The sequence below is a fragment of the Lonchura striata genome, chromosome 30, assembly GCF_046129695.1.
Source record: "Lonchura striata isolate bLonStr1 chromosome 30, bLonStr1.mat, whole genome shotgun sequence".
Taxonomy (NCBI): Eukaryota; Metazoa; Chordata; class Aves; order Passeriformes; family Estrildidae; genus Lonchura; species Lonchura striata.
The window spans coordinates 5,059,030-5,078,847 of NC_134632.1; the positions used below are offsets into that span (position 1 = coordinate 5,059,030).

Below are 19,818 nucleotides of genomic sequence, written 5' to 3' on the forward strand. Positions count from 1 at the left end.
CGAGTCTGGCTGTTGGTGCTCCTTTTCCAGCGCGGTTTCACGTGTGTAATTCCCCCCAGGCCCCCCTGCCACTTCCCTTCTTATCTTCCCAGAACAAACTCAACGTGCGGGCTAATTTCAAGGAGTGTTTCACCCAGAGTCCAGCCAAATGTCAGTGGATCTGCTGGAAATGCAAATTGAGACAATCATGCAACAGAGGAGGGCTTATGGATTGTGCAGGAGGGCAACAGAAGGCAAATAAAAGCTGACAGGGAGAGGGAGCGGGGAACAAATCTCCCGTCTCAAGCTGTTGAGCATTTGCACAAATGCCCATTGAGCAGCAAAGACAGATTCCCAAAAATGCCCAAATCCCATTGATTATCCCTGCTAAATTGCCTGCGTGCCTCCAAACCCCACCTCTCGCCGAGCTCCTAAACCAGCATTTCACTCCCACCATTCCCACCCACTCCACGGGGTGTAAATGACAGGGAAGAGATGGAGAAGGGATCTGGAGCAGAGCTGAGGAGCCTGGGAGGCTTTTTTTTTTTGTGGTTTCCCAAATTCCAAAGAGCCATTGAGTTGTCAAAAGCAATTGCAGCTCTCACAGAAAGTGTTTTATTTTGTGCTTTTGAGAAAGTCGGGATAACTGTGAGATCATCTGGGGACAAAGTGAGGGGAAGATGCTGGAGATGAGAACTTGATTAGCTCAAACCCAGCCACAAGAGCTTTTCAGATACAAGCAGATTTGTTCATTATGTGTGTAAAGAAACAGCAAGCAGGAGGACAGGATCTATACTATGTGTTGTAACATGATATAGAATGAATCCCCTCGGGTTACAAAATTCCTTATAAATTGTAAGGGGATGGTATCTGCTGTGTTATATTTTATCACACTTTCTGTCAAAATATCCCTGGCAGGGAGCCTTTTTGGAGATGCAATAGGCACCAAAGCTTTGTTTGGGGAGGAAGATTCGGACTAAACAGCAGCAAACTCCAAAATGCTCCTTAGGAGAGCTTAGGAGAGAAACCCCTTAGAGGAGGGTTAGTGGGGTCTGGCCGTGTTAAATCACATCATTTCATGGCTTTGCCCAGCCCCATGTGGAGCAGGGATGCTCTCAAGTTCTATTAACAGCGCTGCTAATGCGGGTTGGCTGCTCCCACCCGCCCTGAGCCCGCGGGGAGCACAGGACACTTCCCGAAAGCATCCCGGAGAAGTTTGGCACCTCCCGGGTGACGCGGGGCAACGCTCACAAAGCCCAGGTGACCACCAGCCCATGGAGCAGAGCAGGGCAGGGCTGGGCTGCTGGTGCCACTCGGGCTGGGGACACCGCGTGGGGACACCGGGCTCCTCCCGGCGCGCTCACGCTTGGCCGCTCCCCGCACTTGGTGAGGCGCTCCGGTGTTTTTGGCAGGCACTGAGCTGGAAGGAAAAGGCTCTGATTATCTCCTCCAGCACCTCGGTGCTGACCCAGAGCACTGACCCCTTTCCTGTCACTCTGCATTTGCTCTGGATGTTTTATGCAGCGAGGGGGCAAAGGCTCCACGATTGATCCTGGCTGCATCCGAAGGCTCCGCGTGGTCCCGGCCCCGTCTCCCAGGAGCTCGGGGCTCTCAGCTGCCTTAGAAGAGGGATTTGGGGGCCGTGCTGGGGTCAGGACCTCCAGCGCAGGCTGGGCAGTTCTCATTCACACAAAAGCTTCTCCATTCCAGGGTCTGTTTAAAAGCCAGAAAATGCAGCCTGCGTTTACGCCAAAGTCATCTTTGCCACGCCTCAGAATGGTTTGGGTTGGAAGGGAACCTAAAGATCATCTGATTCCAAACCCCCTGCCATGGGGGGTATTGTGAATGCAGGTGAACCCAGTGGGAAGAAATGCTGGTGCCTGACTCCAGTCCAGAAGGCTGAATGATTTTTTATTATATCTATACTATAATACATTAATATATTATTTAAAGGAGATACTAAAACTACAAACCTACTTTTCTAACTCCCATATCTAACTCACAACTTGTGCCCCTCTCCGAGACCCCAGCTCTAGGTGGGTTGGATTGACCACCAGGCTCAAACAATCCTCACCAGAATCCAACCCAGCAATCACCCCAGGTAAACAATTCTCCAAACACATTCCACATGGGAAAACAAGGAGCAGAAATAGAAATTGTTTTCTCTTTTAGATAACTTGCAATAAACTGCCTTGAGATGGAACAACAAGAGCCTGCTGAGCCTTTCTTTGGAAGCACGGGTTGGAGGAGAGACTTTTCCACCACACGGAGCCACCCCTGCCCCAGGGTGAGCTCAGGCACTGCCTGCTGCCAGCACAGCCCTGCCAGCCCTTCCACAGCTCCAGCTGAGCCGGGCGTCAGCAGGTCATGGGGAAGATGAAGAAGAACCTCCAGATTCCTGCTCTGGAGGAAAGGTTGTGGAGAAGGCTCCAGCACTCCCAGGCCCCTCACTGAAGGTGGAGCTGAAGTTCCTGGCTCTGGCAGATGCCCCTGGATGCTCCAGCTCCCACCCCAAACCCTCGGAGCTGTGGGTGGGATGTGGAGCTGAAGCCAGCTCTGAATTTAGTGTTTCAAACCTTGTCCCTGCCCAGCAGCACAAAGTCTCCAGCACGGAGCAGCACCACCAGGAGAAGCAAGAAATGGAAAATCGAAATGCAGGGAGGCCCAGAAATAAGGAGGGAGGGAGCAGTGAAATGTTTTTCTTTGTTATCCTAACGGGATGTGAGCTGGGGGAAAGTTCCCAGAGGGCACGTGAAACTTCTGCCAGCCCCATTTTCCCTTCAGAAACCCCAGCCTGGCTGGCGGAGCCCTCCAGATTAAGCAGGGATTTGCTCATTCTGGGATTTTGCTGTAATCCAAACCACAATTCCCTGATAAGCCGTTACCACGTTTGTGAGCCAACGTGTCCCAGATGCTCGGGCTGCCAGGAGAGCCCACAAACCAATTCCTGCTGGGAATGGTGGCAATTCCCAGCGCTGCCAGCCTCCCTTTTCTGAGCAAACCAGCAGGAGCAGCACAGCCAGGCTGGAACACGACAGCCCTGGGGAGTCTGGCACGTCCCAGGGCACTTTTGCAATTTTTATCTGCCTGGCACATTGTGCCACGTGTGCCTGCACTGCCAGGGACACACAGGGGAACACACACAGGTGGGGGAAGGCTGATTTGGGAGAGCAATCCTCCAAAAAGCACAGGGGCTGCAAAGCTAACAAGCTCTGCTTTTCTAAAAATTACTTCTTATAGGTGGATTAAACCTCCTTTAGAGTTTTGGCATTTGATTGCCTTTAAAAACCTCCTTTGCCATAGCGGTGCTCACATAAAAAACTCAGCACCCCTTTCCTTTCCCTTCCAAGAACACGAGCCTCAGGAAAGCACAAACCTCACATTTAAACAAAGGCTGACATGCCTTGAAACAATTATTGCCCATCCTGGGGGAGGAGAGGGCTGGTAAAAGATTATTTTGGGAGATTAGGTCTAGAGTGACTGACAAACTGATATGCAACAGCGTTTGTTTTTAATCTGAAACAGGTTTGGGATAGAACTGAGGGGAAAAAGCTGCAACCACCCATGGAAGGGGAAGGGAAGGGAAGGGAAGGGAAGGGAAGGGAAGGGAAGGGAAGGGAAGGGAAGGGAAGGGAAGGGAAGGGAAGGGAAGGGAAGGGAAGGGAAGGGAAGGGAAGGGAAGGGAAGGGAAGGGAAGGGAAGGGAAGGGAAGGGAAGGGAAGGGAAGGGAAGGGAAGGGAAGGGAAGGGAAGGGAAGGGAAGGGAAGGGAAGGGAAGGGAAGGGAAGGGAAGGGAAGGGAAGGGAAGGGAAGGGAAGGGAAGGGAAGGGAAGGGAAGGGAGGCTCAGAGGTGCTGGCTCCCCCATCAGCATTCACTGCAGGTTTCTCCCCGCCAGGAATCAAAGCCTCATTGATATGTGAATTATGAATGAAACATTAAGCTTTTAAACTTTTAACCTGTGCATTTCTAAGAAAGTCTTAATTTAGCCAGAGACACGGCAGGAGAGAACAATGGTTCAGGGGAAGGCACTGGATTTTCTGGGCTTTTAAAACACACGCTGGTTTCACATGAATATTTCGTTTGCTGAGCTGTTCCCAGGGTGAAAGGAGCTGCCGATCCCCCTGCCCAAAGCTGCCCTCAGAGCCAGGAGCCAAGCGAGCCAGGGAATCCAGGCTGCGAGGGAGCATCCCGGGGGAAGGAGGCTGAGGAGAAACCCCAAACTGAGCAAACCCCAAACACAGCCCAGGGGGAGCACACAGGAGGCCCAGGGCACAGAGTCCCAGGATGGTTTGGGCTGGAAGGGATCCGAAAACTCATCCCACCCCACCCCTGCCATGGCAAGGACACCTCCCACCACCCCAGGCTGCTCCCAGCCCCGTCCAGCCTGGCCTTAGGCACTGCCAGGGGTCCAGGGGCAGCCCCAGCTCCCAAAAACCAGTCTGAAATCATTGTGTGGTTCCTCCAGCTCCCAAAAACCAGTCTGAAATCATCGTGTGGCTCCTCCAGCTCCCAGAGGTGCAGGACCTGTTCCAGGTCGGGGTGGAGCAGGGCTGAGCACAGAAAGCAGCCAAGGAAGGCTGAAGAGGGGAGATGTGGTCCAGGATGGATCTGGGGCTTGCCCACCCCTGCTCCCACTGCTGGGGCCTGGGGGAAGCAGAACTGGGGCAGAACTGGGGCAGGAGGGGCAATGCCACCCTTGGGAGTGCAGGGATTACACACCATGAGCCAGCAAAGCTCCTCGTTTTCAAAGGATGGGAAAATAAAACCTTTAAAAAAAAGGTAAGAATCAATCAGCCACAAATTATAAATAAAAGAGATGAAAGTTGAGAGCGAAACGAGACAAAGCCCCAGGTGGCCTCTGCCTGGGGCACTCCTGCTAATTTTAGTTGCTCAGCTCCTCCTGGAGCCGTCTGCTTCCATGACTGCACAGTTTTAGAGCATTTCCTGCAGCTCCTGAAAATCTCCCACCCTGGGATGGTCCAGCCTGGCTGGGGGTGGCAGAGGGGCCTGTGGGACCCGTCCCTGCTGTGGCCCAGCCTGAGCTGCTGTGGGGTGGCCCAAGGGCTGGCTGCTGGCCGTGGGGATTTGGGAGCATCCCAGTGAGGATGTGCCTGACCCTGCAGCCCCCTCCCGCTCACCCCTCTGCTGGGATTCCCTCCCCCAGCCCCCCACTCTGTGCAGAGGCTGAACAGAGCCCCCCCAGCCCATTCCTGCTCCCCCTGCCCAAACCACGCTGGCTCTGTGGGTTTTGGGAGGTTCTGCAGAGCCTTTGCAGCCCCACCTTTGTTCCGGGGAGAGGAAGGGCAGCACCTCCCTGCGAGCAGCACCCAGCCAGCAGCACGGGCTGAAATAGGCAATGAAGGGACAAATCCGGGAGCTGGGGACATTTACCGGGTCCTTATTCACACACAGAGCCTTTGTGGGGAGGGGGCAGCCCCTGCCCGGGGCCCGCCGCTGCAGGGGTGGGTGAGGAGCATCCCATGGAGGGAGCCTCTGCCTGCCGGGGGGATTGGGTGCTGCCAGGGGGGATTGGGCACTGCCAGGGGGAATTGGGCACTGCTAGGGGGGATTGGGCACTGCCACAGCACCCCAGAGCATCCTTCAACATCTCAGAGTATCCCACAGCATCCCGCAGCATCCCAGAGCATCCCACAGCATCCTACAACATCCCAGAGCACCCTATAGCATCCTGCAGCATCCCACAGAATCCTGCAACATCCCACAGCATCCCACAGCATCCCAGCCATCGCTTGGATCACAGCTTTACCTCCCCCACCTCCTGTCCACAGCCAAACTCATCCTGGCCTTTCCCTGCCCTTCTGCCTCCCCTCCCTCCTCCATGGTACCAAAGGTCGGGTTTGAAATTCAGGGGTCAGGAGGAAGAAATGGAGCGGGGTCAGGGGTGAGGGAAGCACACGGGGAGGAATTTCACCTCACCAAGTGTTTGCTTCCATGGATCAGCAGCTCCAGAGCTCCTGCCAGGGGTGGGGGAGCTGAGCTGGGCAGGACAGTACAGAGGGGACTCGTGGGGACAGAGCAGGGTGTCCCCTGCCCCACAGCTCCTCCCTCCTGAAGCTTCTTCCCTTTTCCTTTGGCTTCTCCCAGGCTTCTCAAGGTGCCAGCAATAAAACCCTGGTGGATGCCAACCCCGAAGCAGAAATGGAGTGAGAGGAGATCAGAGATGTGCTCCACACACCTGGAGCTCCCTGGGCCCACCTGCGGGGCCAGGCACAGCCAGGGGAGGCCCTGCAGGCTCCTCTCCAGCTGCTGCTCTCAGGGGGGACTTTGGCTCCTGCTGCTCTTCCCAAGCAGGGCTGGAGTGCATAAATCCATCATCCCCCAGTGCTGATGTCATCACTGTGCCCCAAGCAGCAGCCGCTGGGGTTTTTCCTGTGGGTTACATTAGCACTGCACTGTGTCTGCCAGACACGTCCATTCGCTCTCCCTTCCCAAGCTGCTCCACAGCCCGGGCCGGGCACTTTGGGAAGCCTGGGAGGATTCCTGCCTGCTGGAGGCTTTCACACCGGCCTCTCTCTGCTGGGAAGGCACAGATAATTCCTGTGCTCGGGCGGGGAGGGAGGCACCCAGCATCCCAAGGTGGATGAAGAGAGCAGAGAGCCAGGGGTGAGCTGGAACATCCCCTTGGAGCACAGCAGCTGCCCCGTGTGGAGAGGGAGCATCCCCATCCCCACCCCTGAGCCTGGCAGCCATGCCCAGCAGAGAGGGCAGCCCCATTCCTCATTCCCATTCCCATTCCCATTCCCATTCCCATTCCCATTCCCATTCCCCATTCCCCATTCCCATTTCCATTCCTCATTCCCATTCCTCATTCCCATTCCCATTCCCATTCCCATTCCCATTCCCATTTCCATTTCCATTCTCATTCCCATTCCCATTCCCATTCCCATTCCCATTCCCACTCCTATTCCCATTCCCATTCCCATTCCCATGCCCAGGGAAGGTGAAAATCTCCTTCCACGCAGGAAGTGCAGCTGCAATTGGGAAATGTGCTGCGAGAGCAAAAAAAAAAAAGAAAAAAGCTGTTTTCATGTAAATGTCCCTAATAAAAAAGCGAATGAAGAAAGCAACACATCCAAACAAGAAATAGTACATTTGTGCTGGAGAAGCAAAAATGGTTGTAAAAAAGAGAGCTTTATCAACAATTTCCAGAAGGCATCGGCTGCTCTTTAATGCTCCTCGAGGAACAGCAGAGCTCCTGCTGGACCTGGGCTGCCTGCTGCCTGTGATCACAGAGCCGGGCTGGGCACGGCACACTCCCAAACATGAAACTTGTTTGTTTTCACTCCAAAACATGAAACTTGTTTGTTTTCCCCAGCAAACCCTGAGCTGCCTTTCTCTCCCCAAAGCCGGTGTTTGTTCCGTGCTGTTTGTCCTGTTCCTGCTGCATTTCCCCACTCTGGGGCTGCTGGAATCAGCCTCATCCAGCCCCTGGCATGGCCAAACTCCCCTAAAATCAAGGGAAAATAATAAAAATGTGCCCCGTACCATGGGATGTGCTTTGCTCCAAAATATACAATATTTAAGCATATTCATCAGTTGATTGCTGACGGTGAAGGTGAAGCCATACACAGAATAAATAAGACTCCACGGCTTGGGGTAGTTCAAAGGTCAGTGTTGATCTTGCTTTCTTTGCACTTTGGATTGCAAACCCTCTGCTGAACTCGCTGTGAAGTCGGAAGGTGCAGCTCTCCCTCTCCCTGCTGGGAATCCAAGGGCAGGATCAGCCTGTGTGCCCTGGAAACTCCTCAGCCTCCCTTCCACTACACCTGCACCTTCCAGATATTCTGATTATTTATTTCTCTGCAACGAGACCGAGTTGCCAGTTGCACAAAGAAGAAAAGCAGAGAGGGTCGCTGCCCTTTGCCTTCAAAGCTCTGCAGAACGATTTAGCCCAAATATACTCCAGACCTGAGACTGGTCTGAGAGCCAGAGGAAAGGGGAAGGCTGGAGGAGGGACTCTGGTTTCATCCCAGCTCTGTTACTCACTAATTTCAGTGAGGCCAGGTGCGAAGTCTGAGAGGGAGGAGTTGGAGGGAATCACAGGCAGAGGGGAGGGGAAGGGCAGAGGGGAGGGGAGGGCAAAGGGGAGGGGAAGGCAGAGGGGAGGGGAAGGCAGAGGGGAGGGGAAGGCAGAGGGGAGGGGAGGGCAGAGGGATGCTCTGTTCGGATGCTCTGCCCTCCCTCTCACCAGCACTGTCCGGGGAAGGCTGGTGAGGGCAAACACAGCGTTTGCCATGTGGAACACCTGGATTTACACCACGTTTGCCATGTGGAACACCTGGATTTACACCACCTTTGCCATGTGGAACACCTGGATTTACATGGTGTTTCCATGTGGAACACCTGGATTTACACCGCGTTTCGTGTGGAACACCTGGATTTACACCTTTGCCATGTGGAACACCTGGATTTACACCACCTTTGCCATGTGGAACACCCGGATTTACACCTTTGCCATGTGGAACACCTGGATTTACCCCAGCGGCTCTCCCTCGCCCTTTTCCCTTTTCCTTTGCTCTCAGCAGCTCAAGGGAGCCGCTCTCCTTCTCTCCGGGGCTCTGTCACCGGCATCCTCCCCAAGCCAGATGCAAATCCCGCTCTGAGTTGGTGGCAATGGCCAATTTACGGTGCCATTAATTAACTCTTAATGGGCTGGCAGGGGCAGAGGGATGGAGGCAGGACCAGCAATTCCCACCTCCAGCCCCCAGCGCCCCGTGCTGCTGCCTCCCCCTTTTCCAGGATGCTCAGGCTGCTTTGCCCAAGGCCTGCAGGCAGGTTTATGAGATTAAAGCCCGGCACACAATAAATAATTCAGCAGCTAACCACAAAACAACCCCTTCCCGTGCTGCACAGGAGGCTGCATGATGTGTACATCCATTTTAAATGCACACCACTTCCATGCACGCGGCTCTGTTGGATGCAGGGCTGTGCAAGGAGAGAGGAGCAGCAGCAGAGGCGCAGGGCAGTGCCAGGGGCTGGCGGGACAATTGCTAATGAAGCCTCTTGCTAATTATTGCAGCCTTGCCCTGCTGCTGCCTGTGACCCCCTTCTGCATCCCTGTCCGAGGAATCACAATCCTGAACCCTGCTCCTCCAGCAGCTCCTGGAGGCTCCCCAGTACGAACTGGGAGTGACTGGGGGCCTCTCCCTCAGCTCAGGAGCAAACCCCAGCTGTGGCTCACCCCCCGGGCACTGCTCAGGGTTTTGCTGGGTTTTTTTGCCCAGATCACAGCCAGGAGAGCTCACGGCCCTTGCCCAGCTCCAGAGAATTCTGGTGCAAGATCCCGCGGGCAGCTGCGCCCCGGAGCAGGCAGGGCTTTCTCTGCCTCCCCTATTTCCAGGCTGGGCTGCCTGCAGAGAGCTCCCCGAAGGAAAGGCAGGGATGGGCAGGAGGGAAGGCAGGGATGGGCAGGAGGAAGGGCAGGAGGGAAGGCAGGGATGGGCAGGAGGAAAGGCAGGGCTGGGCAGGAGGGAAGGCAGGGATGGGCAGGAGGGAAGGCAGGGATGGGCAGGAGGGAAGGCAGGAGGGAAGGCAGGGCTGGGCAGGAGGGAAGGCAGGAGGGAAGGCAGGGCTGGGCAGGAGGGAAGGCAGGGCTGGGCAGGAGGAAAGGCAGGAGGGAAGGCAGGGATGGGCAGGAGGGAAGGCAGGGCTGGGCAGGAGGGAAGGCAGGGCTGGGCAGGAGGGAAGGCAGGGCTGGGCAGGAGGGAAGGCAGGGCTCTGCCCAGCCGAGCAGCTCGGCAGGAATGGGCAGAGGCTCGGAAAAGGCAGGGAGAGGTGTGGAGCATCATAGCGGGACTGATGGAATCGTGCTGGCCGTAAATACCGAGCAGATGCTCTGGCGATGGATCCGCCAGCCCAAACCCCGCAGGGCTCTACAGCCCTGCTTGTTGCTTGCTCACTGTCTGCTCACTGCCTGCTCACTGTCTGCTCACTGCCCTACTCACTGCCTTCTCACTGCCCTACTCACTCCCTCCTCACTCCCTGCTCACTGCCCTACTCACTGCCTTCTCACTGCTCTACTCACTGCCTGCTCACTGCCTGCTCACTGCCCTACTCACTGCCTTCTCACTGTCCTACTCACTCCCTGCTCACTGCCTGCTCACTGCCCTACTCACCCCCTGCTCACTGCCTGCTCACTGCCCTACTCACTGCCTTCTCACTGCCCTACTCACTCCCTGCTCACTGCCTGCTCACTGCCTGCTCACTGCCCTACTCACAGGCCACTCCTGGCCACAAGGAGCCGTAAGGTCCGCCAGGGGATGGAGGGAATGCTAAAGGCAGCATCATCAAACACCCAGGGAAAGCCTCCAGGCATCCCCACCTCAAACCTGCTCCTGCAGGGCACCGCAGCCCCCATGCTCCATAAATCCCAACCTTTTTGCAGCAGCAGCAGCAGCTCAGGGGCTGTGGCAGCGCCTAGGACTCTCCCTGCACATTTGTGGTTTCCACATTTGTTTTTACTGCCTCGAGGAGGCATTTAGAGAAGCAACGTAGCCCGGGCTTCTCACAGTATTTCTTGCCACCAGGGATTTAAGATCTTACAAATGGACCAAAACCTGTGTTATTTTGACCTCTGAGGAGTTTAAAAGCCTGCAGAAAAATATGTTTATAGTAAAGAAAGCATGAACTGCTTGACTCTGACACTGCCCTAACCCCAAACCCAACAACATCCAGAACAGCAACTCCTGCAGCTTCGCACTCCAAGGAAAGCAGGGGCAGGCAGGTAAACTAACAGGAGTTCACCAAAGAATTTGGAATTTTGTGATATTTTTCACCAGAATCACTTGAAGTAGAAACTCATTGTTGAGCTTGATGAAAACGTCGTGAAACGGAGGAGGAATAACTTCTGCCTCACTTGATGCTCATAAGGGAGATAATACCTCTGAGAGAAGGTGTGGGGAGAAAATAGCTCAGAAATTCAAAATGAAAACCTTGTTTGGATGGGGTGCTGAGCAGCCTGGTGTGGCTGAAGCGTCCCTGCTCATACCAGGACTAAATGGCCTGTGAAGGTCCCTTCCAACCCAAGCCATGCCATGATTTCAGAGGCAGGATGGATTCCAGCAAGGATGGATTCCATGGATAAGTTGCTCAGCACTCACAGCCTCCTCTAACCCCACTTGATTTAGAACTGAACCAAACGTAATCGCTGCCCTCCAAAATTTTGAGTTGATTTTTCAAGGTGCCTGAACCTGCATAAAACCCAGAGTCATCCCCATCTCCTGAGCCAAGAAATGAGATTAAAGCAGCCTCCGAGCTCACCTGGCTCCATTTCACATCCCCAGCATTTCCTGAACACCTGCCCCTTCCCTCTCCAGCAGCTATAAAAATATAAAATATAAAAATATCTGCCAACTTCTGGCTTTTTTCTGACGAGACTTGCTCTGGCAGGCGCCGGATACCAGACCCAGGGAAGGGATGCTGGGAGAAGAGAGGACAATTTCATGCCATTAAGAGGTGACAGGGACATTGCTGAGTGCTCAGACCCAATCTAGAGGGACTTGGCAGCTCTGCCCCTTCTGCAGCCTCCAACACCCCCAGTGCTCTCCTCTGGCTCCCAGCACTTCTCCTATTCACTTGCACAAATTCCAATTAATAATAGTCCAACTTCTGGCTATGAAAAATAATAATTGTGGGGGACCATGGAGCATTTTGGGGACCCTTTTCAGTGCAGATGGAAACAAAGGGGAATTACTTTCTGAGGCTGGAAAATCCTTGTTTAGGGAGAAAATAAATCCCAGCTCCTCCAACCACAGCAGCAAGTCCAGTACTGACCAAACACCCCCTTATTTCACATCACTGGGCAAAAATCAGACATTTTTTCTCAGACTTTTCAATTAAACAGCTTCTTCAGGCAAACAAGAACCATCTGCCCTCTCACACCTCTGCTGGAACGCGGGTTCGAGGGTGATGGATTGATCATGGAGCCAGCAGAGCCCCTGACCTCCCAACCTACAGCTAAAACCAGACAAATCCTTTGGAAGGCGCCTGCAAATGGATGATTTTCATCTGCTCAATAACAGCCTGGTGTCCTTTTGGCTCCTGCACAGGCTGATGCAACCGAGTTTCTCCCGAGGTGTCGCGGGATACGCGTGCGGGGGCGATAATGAAGGATAAATCACCGGGATGAGATAAGCACCCAGAAAATGAAGTCATCTAAGGACAGGTTCGGACATATATATTTCATTGTGAAAGACCTCCTTTATTCCCACTAATGGAACAAATCAAATCAGCCAAGCTGAATAAAACTCTCACGTCCCAAGACGTAACAAGGCACTTAAAAGTTCTCCGCTCCTCTGGCAGCGCAGTCCAACCACTCGTGGCTGTGCCTTGGAACAGTGGAGGAGCAAGGACAGAATCTGGGAATTCTGCAGGTGGCAGGAGTGTGTTCCCATCACGAAGAGAGGGCCAGCACGGTGCATTTCTCCGTGGCACTCCTGCAGGCTGACCCTGAGCAGCTCTCTGGAGTGACCTCACAGCCCAGGAGGGATTTGAGGCACATCCAGCACCCTTGGGACAATGTCACAGGTGGCCAGGACAACGTGTGACACCCCTTTTCCAGGAGATCTGGGGGTGATTTCATTCACACACTTTATCCTTCACCTCAGGGCACCTGAAATAACCACACCCGGGCCCTTGCCTGCAGCACTGCAACACCTCCAGGCACACAAATTAAAACCTTTTCACCACTGAGCGACTCAGCGCTGGCTGAAACCCAGGCACAACGTCACTGTTCCAGCTTTTCCCTCGCCTCTACCACCCAGGAGCATTCCCAGCTCGTGGGGAGGCAGGCAAGGCTGCAGGAACTGCATTTTTCCTACAGCCAGCATAAACAACATGATGGAAAAATAATACCTAGATGTCGGCTGGCAGACAGAGCGCAGACATTTATTTATTCTTGATCACAATGTCCTGCATTGACAAGCTGAATGAAGGGCACTTCACTGATTTATTAGACCTAATAAGAAACAGACCTCTCGGGATGAAATACAAGATTGATTTTTCGTGGTGAGCCTCGCTGCCATGCCAGCACTGAGCTCGGCTGATGAGATGGAAGCAGGGACACGGGGCTGACCCGGCTCTGCTGGGGCAGGGCAGCAGATGGGAGGATTGGCACGGGCAAGGGGAGGTGGAGTGGAAACCCAGCAGTAACAGCCCTGCAATCTCCTCTTTTCCCCCTGCAATCCTCCTCTCTCCCACCCAGGCTGTGGATCCCAAGGGCAGCAAACCACTGGGAAGTTCAAGGGCAGCTCTGGTGGAATTCCTGGGAAACCTCTGAGCCAGAGCCTTGCAGAAACCTCCTCTGCCTTCCAGAGGAGCCCCTCTAAGCACAGCCAGTGCAATTTCCACGTCAGGCTCAGCACCTCCCGGGCACTCTACATTAGCTGAGTTCCGTGGATGCCGTTTTCCATCAGGAAAAAGCCAACTAGCACAGCAGTGCTTAGCTTGAGGCCCTATTAATAGCAGTTCTAATTATATGGCTGCAAATTTAATTCATGGCAATGATTAGTGTCAAAATCAAAGGCATCACACATCAATATTGATAGAATTGTATGGAGCCCATAAACAGAACAAGCAAGCTGACACATCTCCCCCCAGCACTTAGCTGCTGTTAACTGTTGCATTAATGTCCCTTCTCATTTTGCTTGATGGAAATGGTTTTATTGGAGGAATCCCCGATTCTGAATGGTTGTGTCTCCAACATGGGCCCCTTTCCCCTCCTTCCCACAGCCAGGAGGCCGAGGTGCTTTGGAAGGAGAGCGGGAGGGAGAATTCCATCCCACTAGCCGTGCTCGAGCCAAAGGGCCGCAGCACCAGCGGCGTTTGCTTCTCACCCACCCTGAGACAAGTCCTGGGGAGCAGAACCAGCAGGAGCTGGGATGTGGCAGGAGCAGTGAGGTGAAGAGCTCAGGGCACAGGACAGCGGAGACACAACCCAGTGTTTCCAGTGGGGAATCCTCGCTGGGGGAGCACAGGCAAATCTGAAAGGTTTCGGAGCCATCTCCCTGACTTTCCTCCAGATACACAAAAATGCCTTCCCTGAAAGCCCAGACGGAGCCAGCAGCTTGTTTCCAGAGGAAATCAACAGCTGTGGGCGAGGGAAGAGGTGTGACAAAGCTTGCAGACATTAATTGTGTGGGTAGATCTGAGCCGGAGGAGGACACGGAGGAGATCAGGTGGAAAAGGCGTCTGCACAAATCCCTGGCACTTACAGAGGTGCTGAACGTTCCCACCATCGTTTCACAGATGGGGAAGGAGAGATAAGGAGAGAGTCCTGAGCATCCTGAGCACTCGCTGACTTCCAGACACGTCTGGTTGTCTTGGAACAGGCGCGAAATCCAGAGACAACCTGTTAACTTCCCCTGGGTCTCGCCTCCTCTGCAGCCAGAGCCCCTCGGCTCGGCGCAGAGCTGCTTCCTACGCCTCACCTGGGCTCCCTCAGGCCATGGAAAAGATAATCCCACGTGTCAAATGAGGGGAAATCTGCTAAAGGTGTAGACAGAGCTGGGAGAGGGAGAACAGCAACATCCTCAGCCCCACACAGGGGAGGACGGGACCAGGATTGTTCCAGTTAATTACAGGGGGTACGGATCCCATCAGCTGCAGGCAGCTCTGCTGTTAAATCAGGGCAGGTGCCATGAAAACCTGGCTGCAGTGAATGTCTGGGATGAATTTACTTCAGAAATGGGCCAGTTGTCATCCAGCAGATGAAGGATTGCAGGTGAAGGATTGCACAGCCCTCCCTCTGGACAGCGGAGCATGGATAGATTAACTTTGCATCAGAAAGCGTCCAGTGTGGGCTGGCACCAGGAATTAAACCCTGCTGGAGAGACTGCTGCTCCTGTAATCCTTCATCATTCATGGAACAAGCCCGAAAATGCCTCGTGTGCAGGCACAGGCTCGTGGCTGAAGGAGGAGCCTCCCCTGTCCCCAAACCCTGCACAGAGCGAGCACCAGGCTGCATCCCTGCTGCATCCCAGGCTGCATCCCAGGCTGCATCCCTGGCTGAATCTCCAGCTGCATCCCTGGCTGCATCCCTGGCTGCATCCCTGCTGCATCCCAGGCTGCATCCCTGCTGCATCCCAGGCTGCATCCCAGGCTGCATCCCAGCTGCATCCCACGCTCCAGGCTTGGCACAAGCGTTTGGGATGTGCTGAGGGCTCCTCTTCCTTCCATTTAGCTAAAAACCCTCGTCTCTCCCCGGTGCCAGGCACGGAAGCAGGGAAGTGGAGGGCTCTGCTTCACAAGCTCCCTCTCCCCCACGTTCAAAATTGCCCCACTGACACTCGAGAGGCACCAGGGAGGCACCTAATTTACTACTACTCAGCACTTGTAAAGTGCTGAATGAATATTAATGAACTGATGTAATTAAAATGATGCCGACATTCAAGTGTAGTATCTGCCTGTCCTTGTATCTTCCTGGATAGATGAGGAAGAAATTCCCTGCTGCTTAAGGACTCAAAAAATTAACAGCCTGCTGTTGATTACATTTGTTAACTCTTTCCCTGGCAGGAAGGTGCAGGGGCTGCATTTAACAGGTTCACCTAGTGCTGTCATTTAGAGCTGAGGTTAATTGGAAGGGTCTCAGCTTGCCAGAGCAGCAGCTCCAAGGCTGCTTTTGCTGGAGCTGGATCAGACCCACTGCTGAGCTGGCTTCCACCTGCAGCTCCAGCTCCAAAGGCCAACAAAGGCTCTCACACACCTCTGTTTATTTTAAATACTTATTTTAAATACAGAAGTCCTCAGAGAGTTCCCTTCCAACTCAGAAAATTCTGTGATTTTGTGACTCAGAAGTGGGGAAATCCCAGCTGGGCTTCAAAGGCCTAAAAGTCACTCAAGATCATGTTGGACAGGGCTTGAAGCAACCTGGGCTAGTGGAAGTGTCCTTGCCCACATCCCTTCCAACCCAGAAACGTGCTGTGGCTCCCACCGACAGAGGACAAGGAATGTTCCAGGGCTGATCGGTCACCCAGCAGGAGGGAAGAGGCACAGGGAGGCAGCAGAACTCTGCCCTGAGGCTTGGTTCCAAAAGCAGCCACATGAACCCGTTTCTGTCTCTCCACGACCAAAATCCTGCCAGCACCAGCAGCTCCAAAGGTTTTTTTACTCCGTCTCCTGCAGCAGTTGCAGAAGGATTGCCGGGAACCAAAACTATTGCAAGACTTCCATCTGACCTCCTTTGGTTCCTTCCCCAGGACCGTCCTCCAGCAGCTTCAACTTCCCCTTTCCCAAAACCTGGCACTCCAAAACAAAACACCGAGGGCTGCACTCTGCCTCTCCAACACCAGCTGGGACCCAAACCCTGCGATTTCCACTCCTGCTCCGCTCCCAGATTCCCGCTGGGAAACGCCCGTAAGGCGCGGCAGCCGCGAGGCGCTCGGAGCATCCCGAGAGAGACAAGCGCAGCTCCCGGCTCTCCACAGCCACGCACAGGCCTTACCTTCTTCAGCCTGCCCGTCTTGGTGCCCACGAAGACCACGCTGTAGCCGTTGTAGACGTAGGAAGCCACGGAGGTCATGCGGTCGCGGCTGGAGGTGAAGAGCGGCACGCCGTCCACGGGCACCGAGCCGCCCAGGGGCTGGTTGATGTCCAGCCCGCAGAAGTTGTCATCGATGGGGACTGGCTGGAAAGACAAGGTTTTGGGGCAGCTGTGAGTGAAGCAGAGCCCAGGGCGGCCCCACGCACTCGAGGTGGTGTGGAGGTGAGGGCCACCAACGTGTTACCCCTGCCAGCTCCAGCCACCTTCCCCAGGGCTCCTGCAGCTTCCAGAGCCCCGGGTTGGGAGTTCCCAAGACTCCCAGGAAGCTGCACACCTTTATTCTGACTTAACACCATCCCTTCCCTCATTGTCATCTCACTGCAGGATGAGAGGATGGATTAAAGGCAAAGAGTGCTCTGAATTTAGGGAAACTGAGGCACAGACGGACTGATCCTACTCTGCAAACTTGCTTCCATCGGGGCAGGGATTGAACCCGGCTCTCGAGGGCTCCCACAGCCAGCAGCCAGCGCATCCTTACCGCTTTGGTGCACTGCACATCCTTCCCCAGCAGCCAGTTGAGCTCCAGGTTGCCCTCACCCTGGTAGCAGGACCGCAGGCGCTCCTTGATGTGGGCGTTGACGGTGCGGATGGGGAAGGCGCAGAGCGCGGAGTCGTCGGGGGGGTGGTGGTACTGCTTCTGCCCCTTGGAGAAGATGGCAAAGAGCACGTCCTCCTGCGCCGTGATGTTGAGGGCCCTGGCCAGCACCTCCCCCGGCTTGGACAGGTAGGCAGCCTGCAGCAGCCGGTACTCCGTGTCGCCCCTGACGCAGCCGAAGGGCAGGGACACGTACGAGTGGAACTTGGGGTCGTCCTTGCACAGGCGGACGATGCGGGAGGTGTAGAAGAGGTCGCTGGCGGAGTTGATGGAGACGCCCTCGGGGGTCTCCGGCTGCACCGTCAGGAAATAGACGAAGTTGCCGCTGGCGAAGCCGTAGATGTAAAAGATGTCGAAGTGCGAAACCAGGGCCAGCGTGTCCGAGGGGATTTTGATGAGGGACGAAACAAAGTCGCTGTGGAGCTCGTAATCCAGCATGGCCGAGGACTCCGGGTCGCGGGGCAGCTTGCGGCTGGAGAGGGTGGGGAAGTAATCCTGCTTGCCGTCCACCGCCGTGCCGATGAACAGCTTCCCGTCCTCGCCCTCGGAGCGCACGATCACCCCGTACATGGTGCCTGTCTTGTTGACGCTGGAGAGGTAATGCTCCTTCTTGTGCGAGGGCTCCACCAGGATGAAGAGGTCGTCGAGGCGCAGCAGCTTGCAGACGCCCTGGTAGAGGCTGCCGCAGGCCAGCAGCCGGTTCTCGGAGTAGTCGATGATGAGCAGCTTGTTGACGTTGTTGGTGAGCGTGAGGACCTCGCCGCAGGGCTGCACGATGAGGGGCGGGTAGCAGGATTTGTTGTCCTCCTCGGGACCGGTTTTGTGAGCCACCAGGATGGTCAGGTTGCCCGAAAGCTTGTACACCCTGTTGATGGCCCCCACGTAGACAGCCCCGGTGCCCCGGTGCACCGCCAGGTGGTTGAACGTCCAGTCCCGGTGCTCCGAGTGGAAAGTGTTGAACAAGGCATTGCTGGACACGTTCCGGGAGAGCGAGGCCAGGAAGAGGCAGAGCAGAGCCACTGACCAGCCATCAGAGTTCTGTCCCCGAGGCCAGTTCCTCCTCTGATCCATCCTGGGAAAGGCAAACTCCGTGTCCCCCGCGCGTGTCCTGAGCCCCGGCAATGTCCCTCACATGGTTCTGTGGAGAGAAGAACCACCCGGAGCGAAGGATTAGATCCCGTGTGCCCTGCAGATAAAATTCAAAGGAGGCTTTCTAATTACACAGTCCTTGAGATAAAGGGAGGATGTCTCTAAGCACACTGAGAATTGAGCAAGTCCACAGCTGAGTGGAGAACAGTTCAGGCTTGATGTTTTGCCACTTGTTTCAGCCCCTGCATCTTGATTTGTGGTGGGGTTTGGCTGTTTAGAACATGCTCTGCTCAGACAGGGAGGGGAGAATCAGCTCCAGCCCAAGACAAAGCCTGCGGCTCACAGCCCCAGCCATCCATCTGCAATCTTGGCTGAGAGGATGTCTCCTGCAGGGTGTGTTGCTGGGAGCAGCAGAGGAAATTAGAGCTGTTCTTTACCTTAAAACCCTCTCTGATTTAATTTGGGAACCTGAGGAAGAAGCCTCATGCAGGCAAGTTCATGGAGCACGAACACACTGAAGGTGGTGACATCTCCCCTCAGACCCTCCTCAGAGCCAGAAGTGCCTCTCCAGCAGGTGCTTTTCAGGCAGGAACTCCTTCACGAGGTACTTTCCTGCCAAAAAAGCAGCTGCCACCAAGGTGGGAGCACATGGTTAGATCCACCACCAAACCCTGCCCGCAGCAGGGAGACACCAGCCTAGAGCAGCTTGCTTGACCTGACCACGGAGGTGTCTGAGTGCAAGAAAACCACCACAAAGTTCTCCTTCATCCCAAATTATGCATTCCTTACGTACTCCGGGCTGGGCAGGCAAAGGAACCACTTCAGAGACATCGTCCCTCACCTGGGGGTCCCGCCAGCCCTGGGGAGAGGCTGAGGATGAGGCACCACTCTGCGGCCATCGCGTCCCAGCGGGGCCAGGCCAGCCCCACACACCCCATGGGAGCCCCTGCTGCTGCTCCAGCTTTGGGTTATTTCCATTTACAGCGATTCCCAGCTCTGCAAAGCTGCTCTGAGCTCCGCGTGTCACCACAGCCTCTCTCGAGGCTTGTCCCCGAGAGGTGACAAAGGAGCTCTGTCCCTGCGCCGTGCCACTGACGGGAGACACGACAGGAGAGGCAGGCGTCGTGGCTTTCTCATTCTGCTCAGGGAGACATTTCCCAGCTGCTTCCCCCTCGCCGCCAGGCTCGGCATTCCCACCTCGGCTGCAGCAGCTTGTCCGTGCTGGGGAGGACACGGAGCCTGCCACCCTCTCGGTGTCACTGGGACCCTGCCACCCTCTCAGTGTCACTGGGACCCTGCCACCCTCTGGGTGTCACACGGAGCCTGCCACCCCCTGGGTGTCACACTGACCCTGCCACCCCCTGGGTGTCACAGGGACCCTGCCACCCTCTGGGTGTCACAGGGACCCTGCCACCCCCTGGGTGTCACAGGGACCCTTGGCTGTCCCCCCCTGCCAGGGGCTCAGAGACCTTGGCACCAAGTCACAAACTCCTGTGGCTTTGATTTTAACCTGTGGAAAAAGCTGCCAACTCTGTGTGAGGAATTACAAGCCACAAGGGTTTGAGTTGTGTGGTAGTTGAATTAACACAAGGTGAAA

The 19,818-nt window shown here is 55.1% G+C and overlaps 1 protein-coding gene across 4 annotated transcripts in view; it reads right to left on the reverse strand.

Annotated features, from left to right (window-relative positions):
* PLXNA2 (plexin A2) overlaps window positions 1–19,818 on the reverse strand; it is a 141,755-nt gene that overhangs the window by 104,298 nt on the left and 17,639 nt on the right. For 3 of the 4 annotated variants that reach the window (XM_021536032.3, XM_021536034.2, XM_021536035.2), the window contains exons 2-3: window positions 17,016–18,270; window positions 16,439–16,621 (exon numbers count right to left, since the gene is read on the reverse strand). In XM_021536032.3, coding sequence (XP_021391707.1) covers window positions 16,439–16,621; window positions 17,016–18,203 — 1,371 coding nt within the window. In that variant the 5' untranslated portion in view covers window positions 18,204–18,270. Of the gene's footprint in view, window positions 1–16,438; window positions 16,622–17,015; window positions 18,319–19,818 lie in introns of all 4 variants that reach the window. The other variant, XM_021536033.3, reaches the window with a different exon arrangement.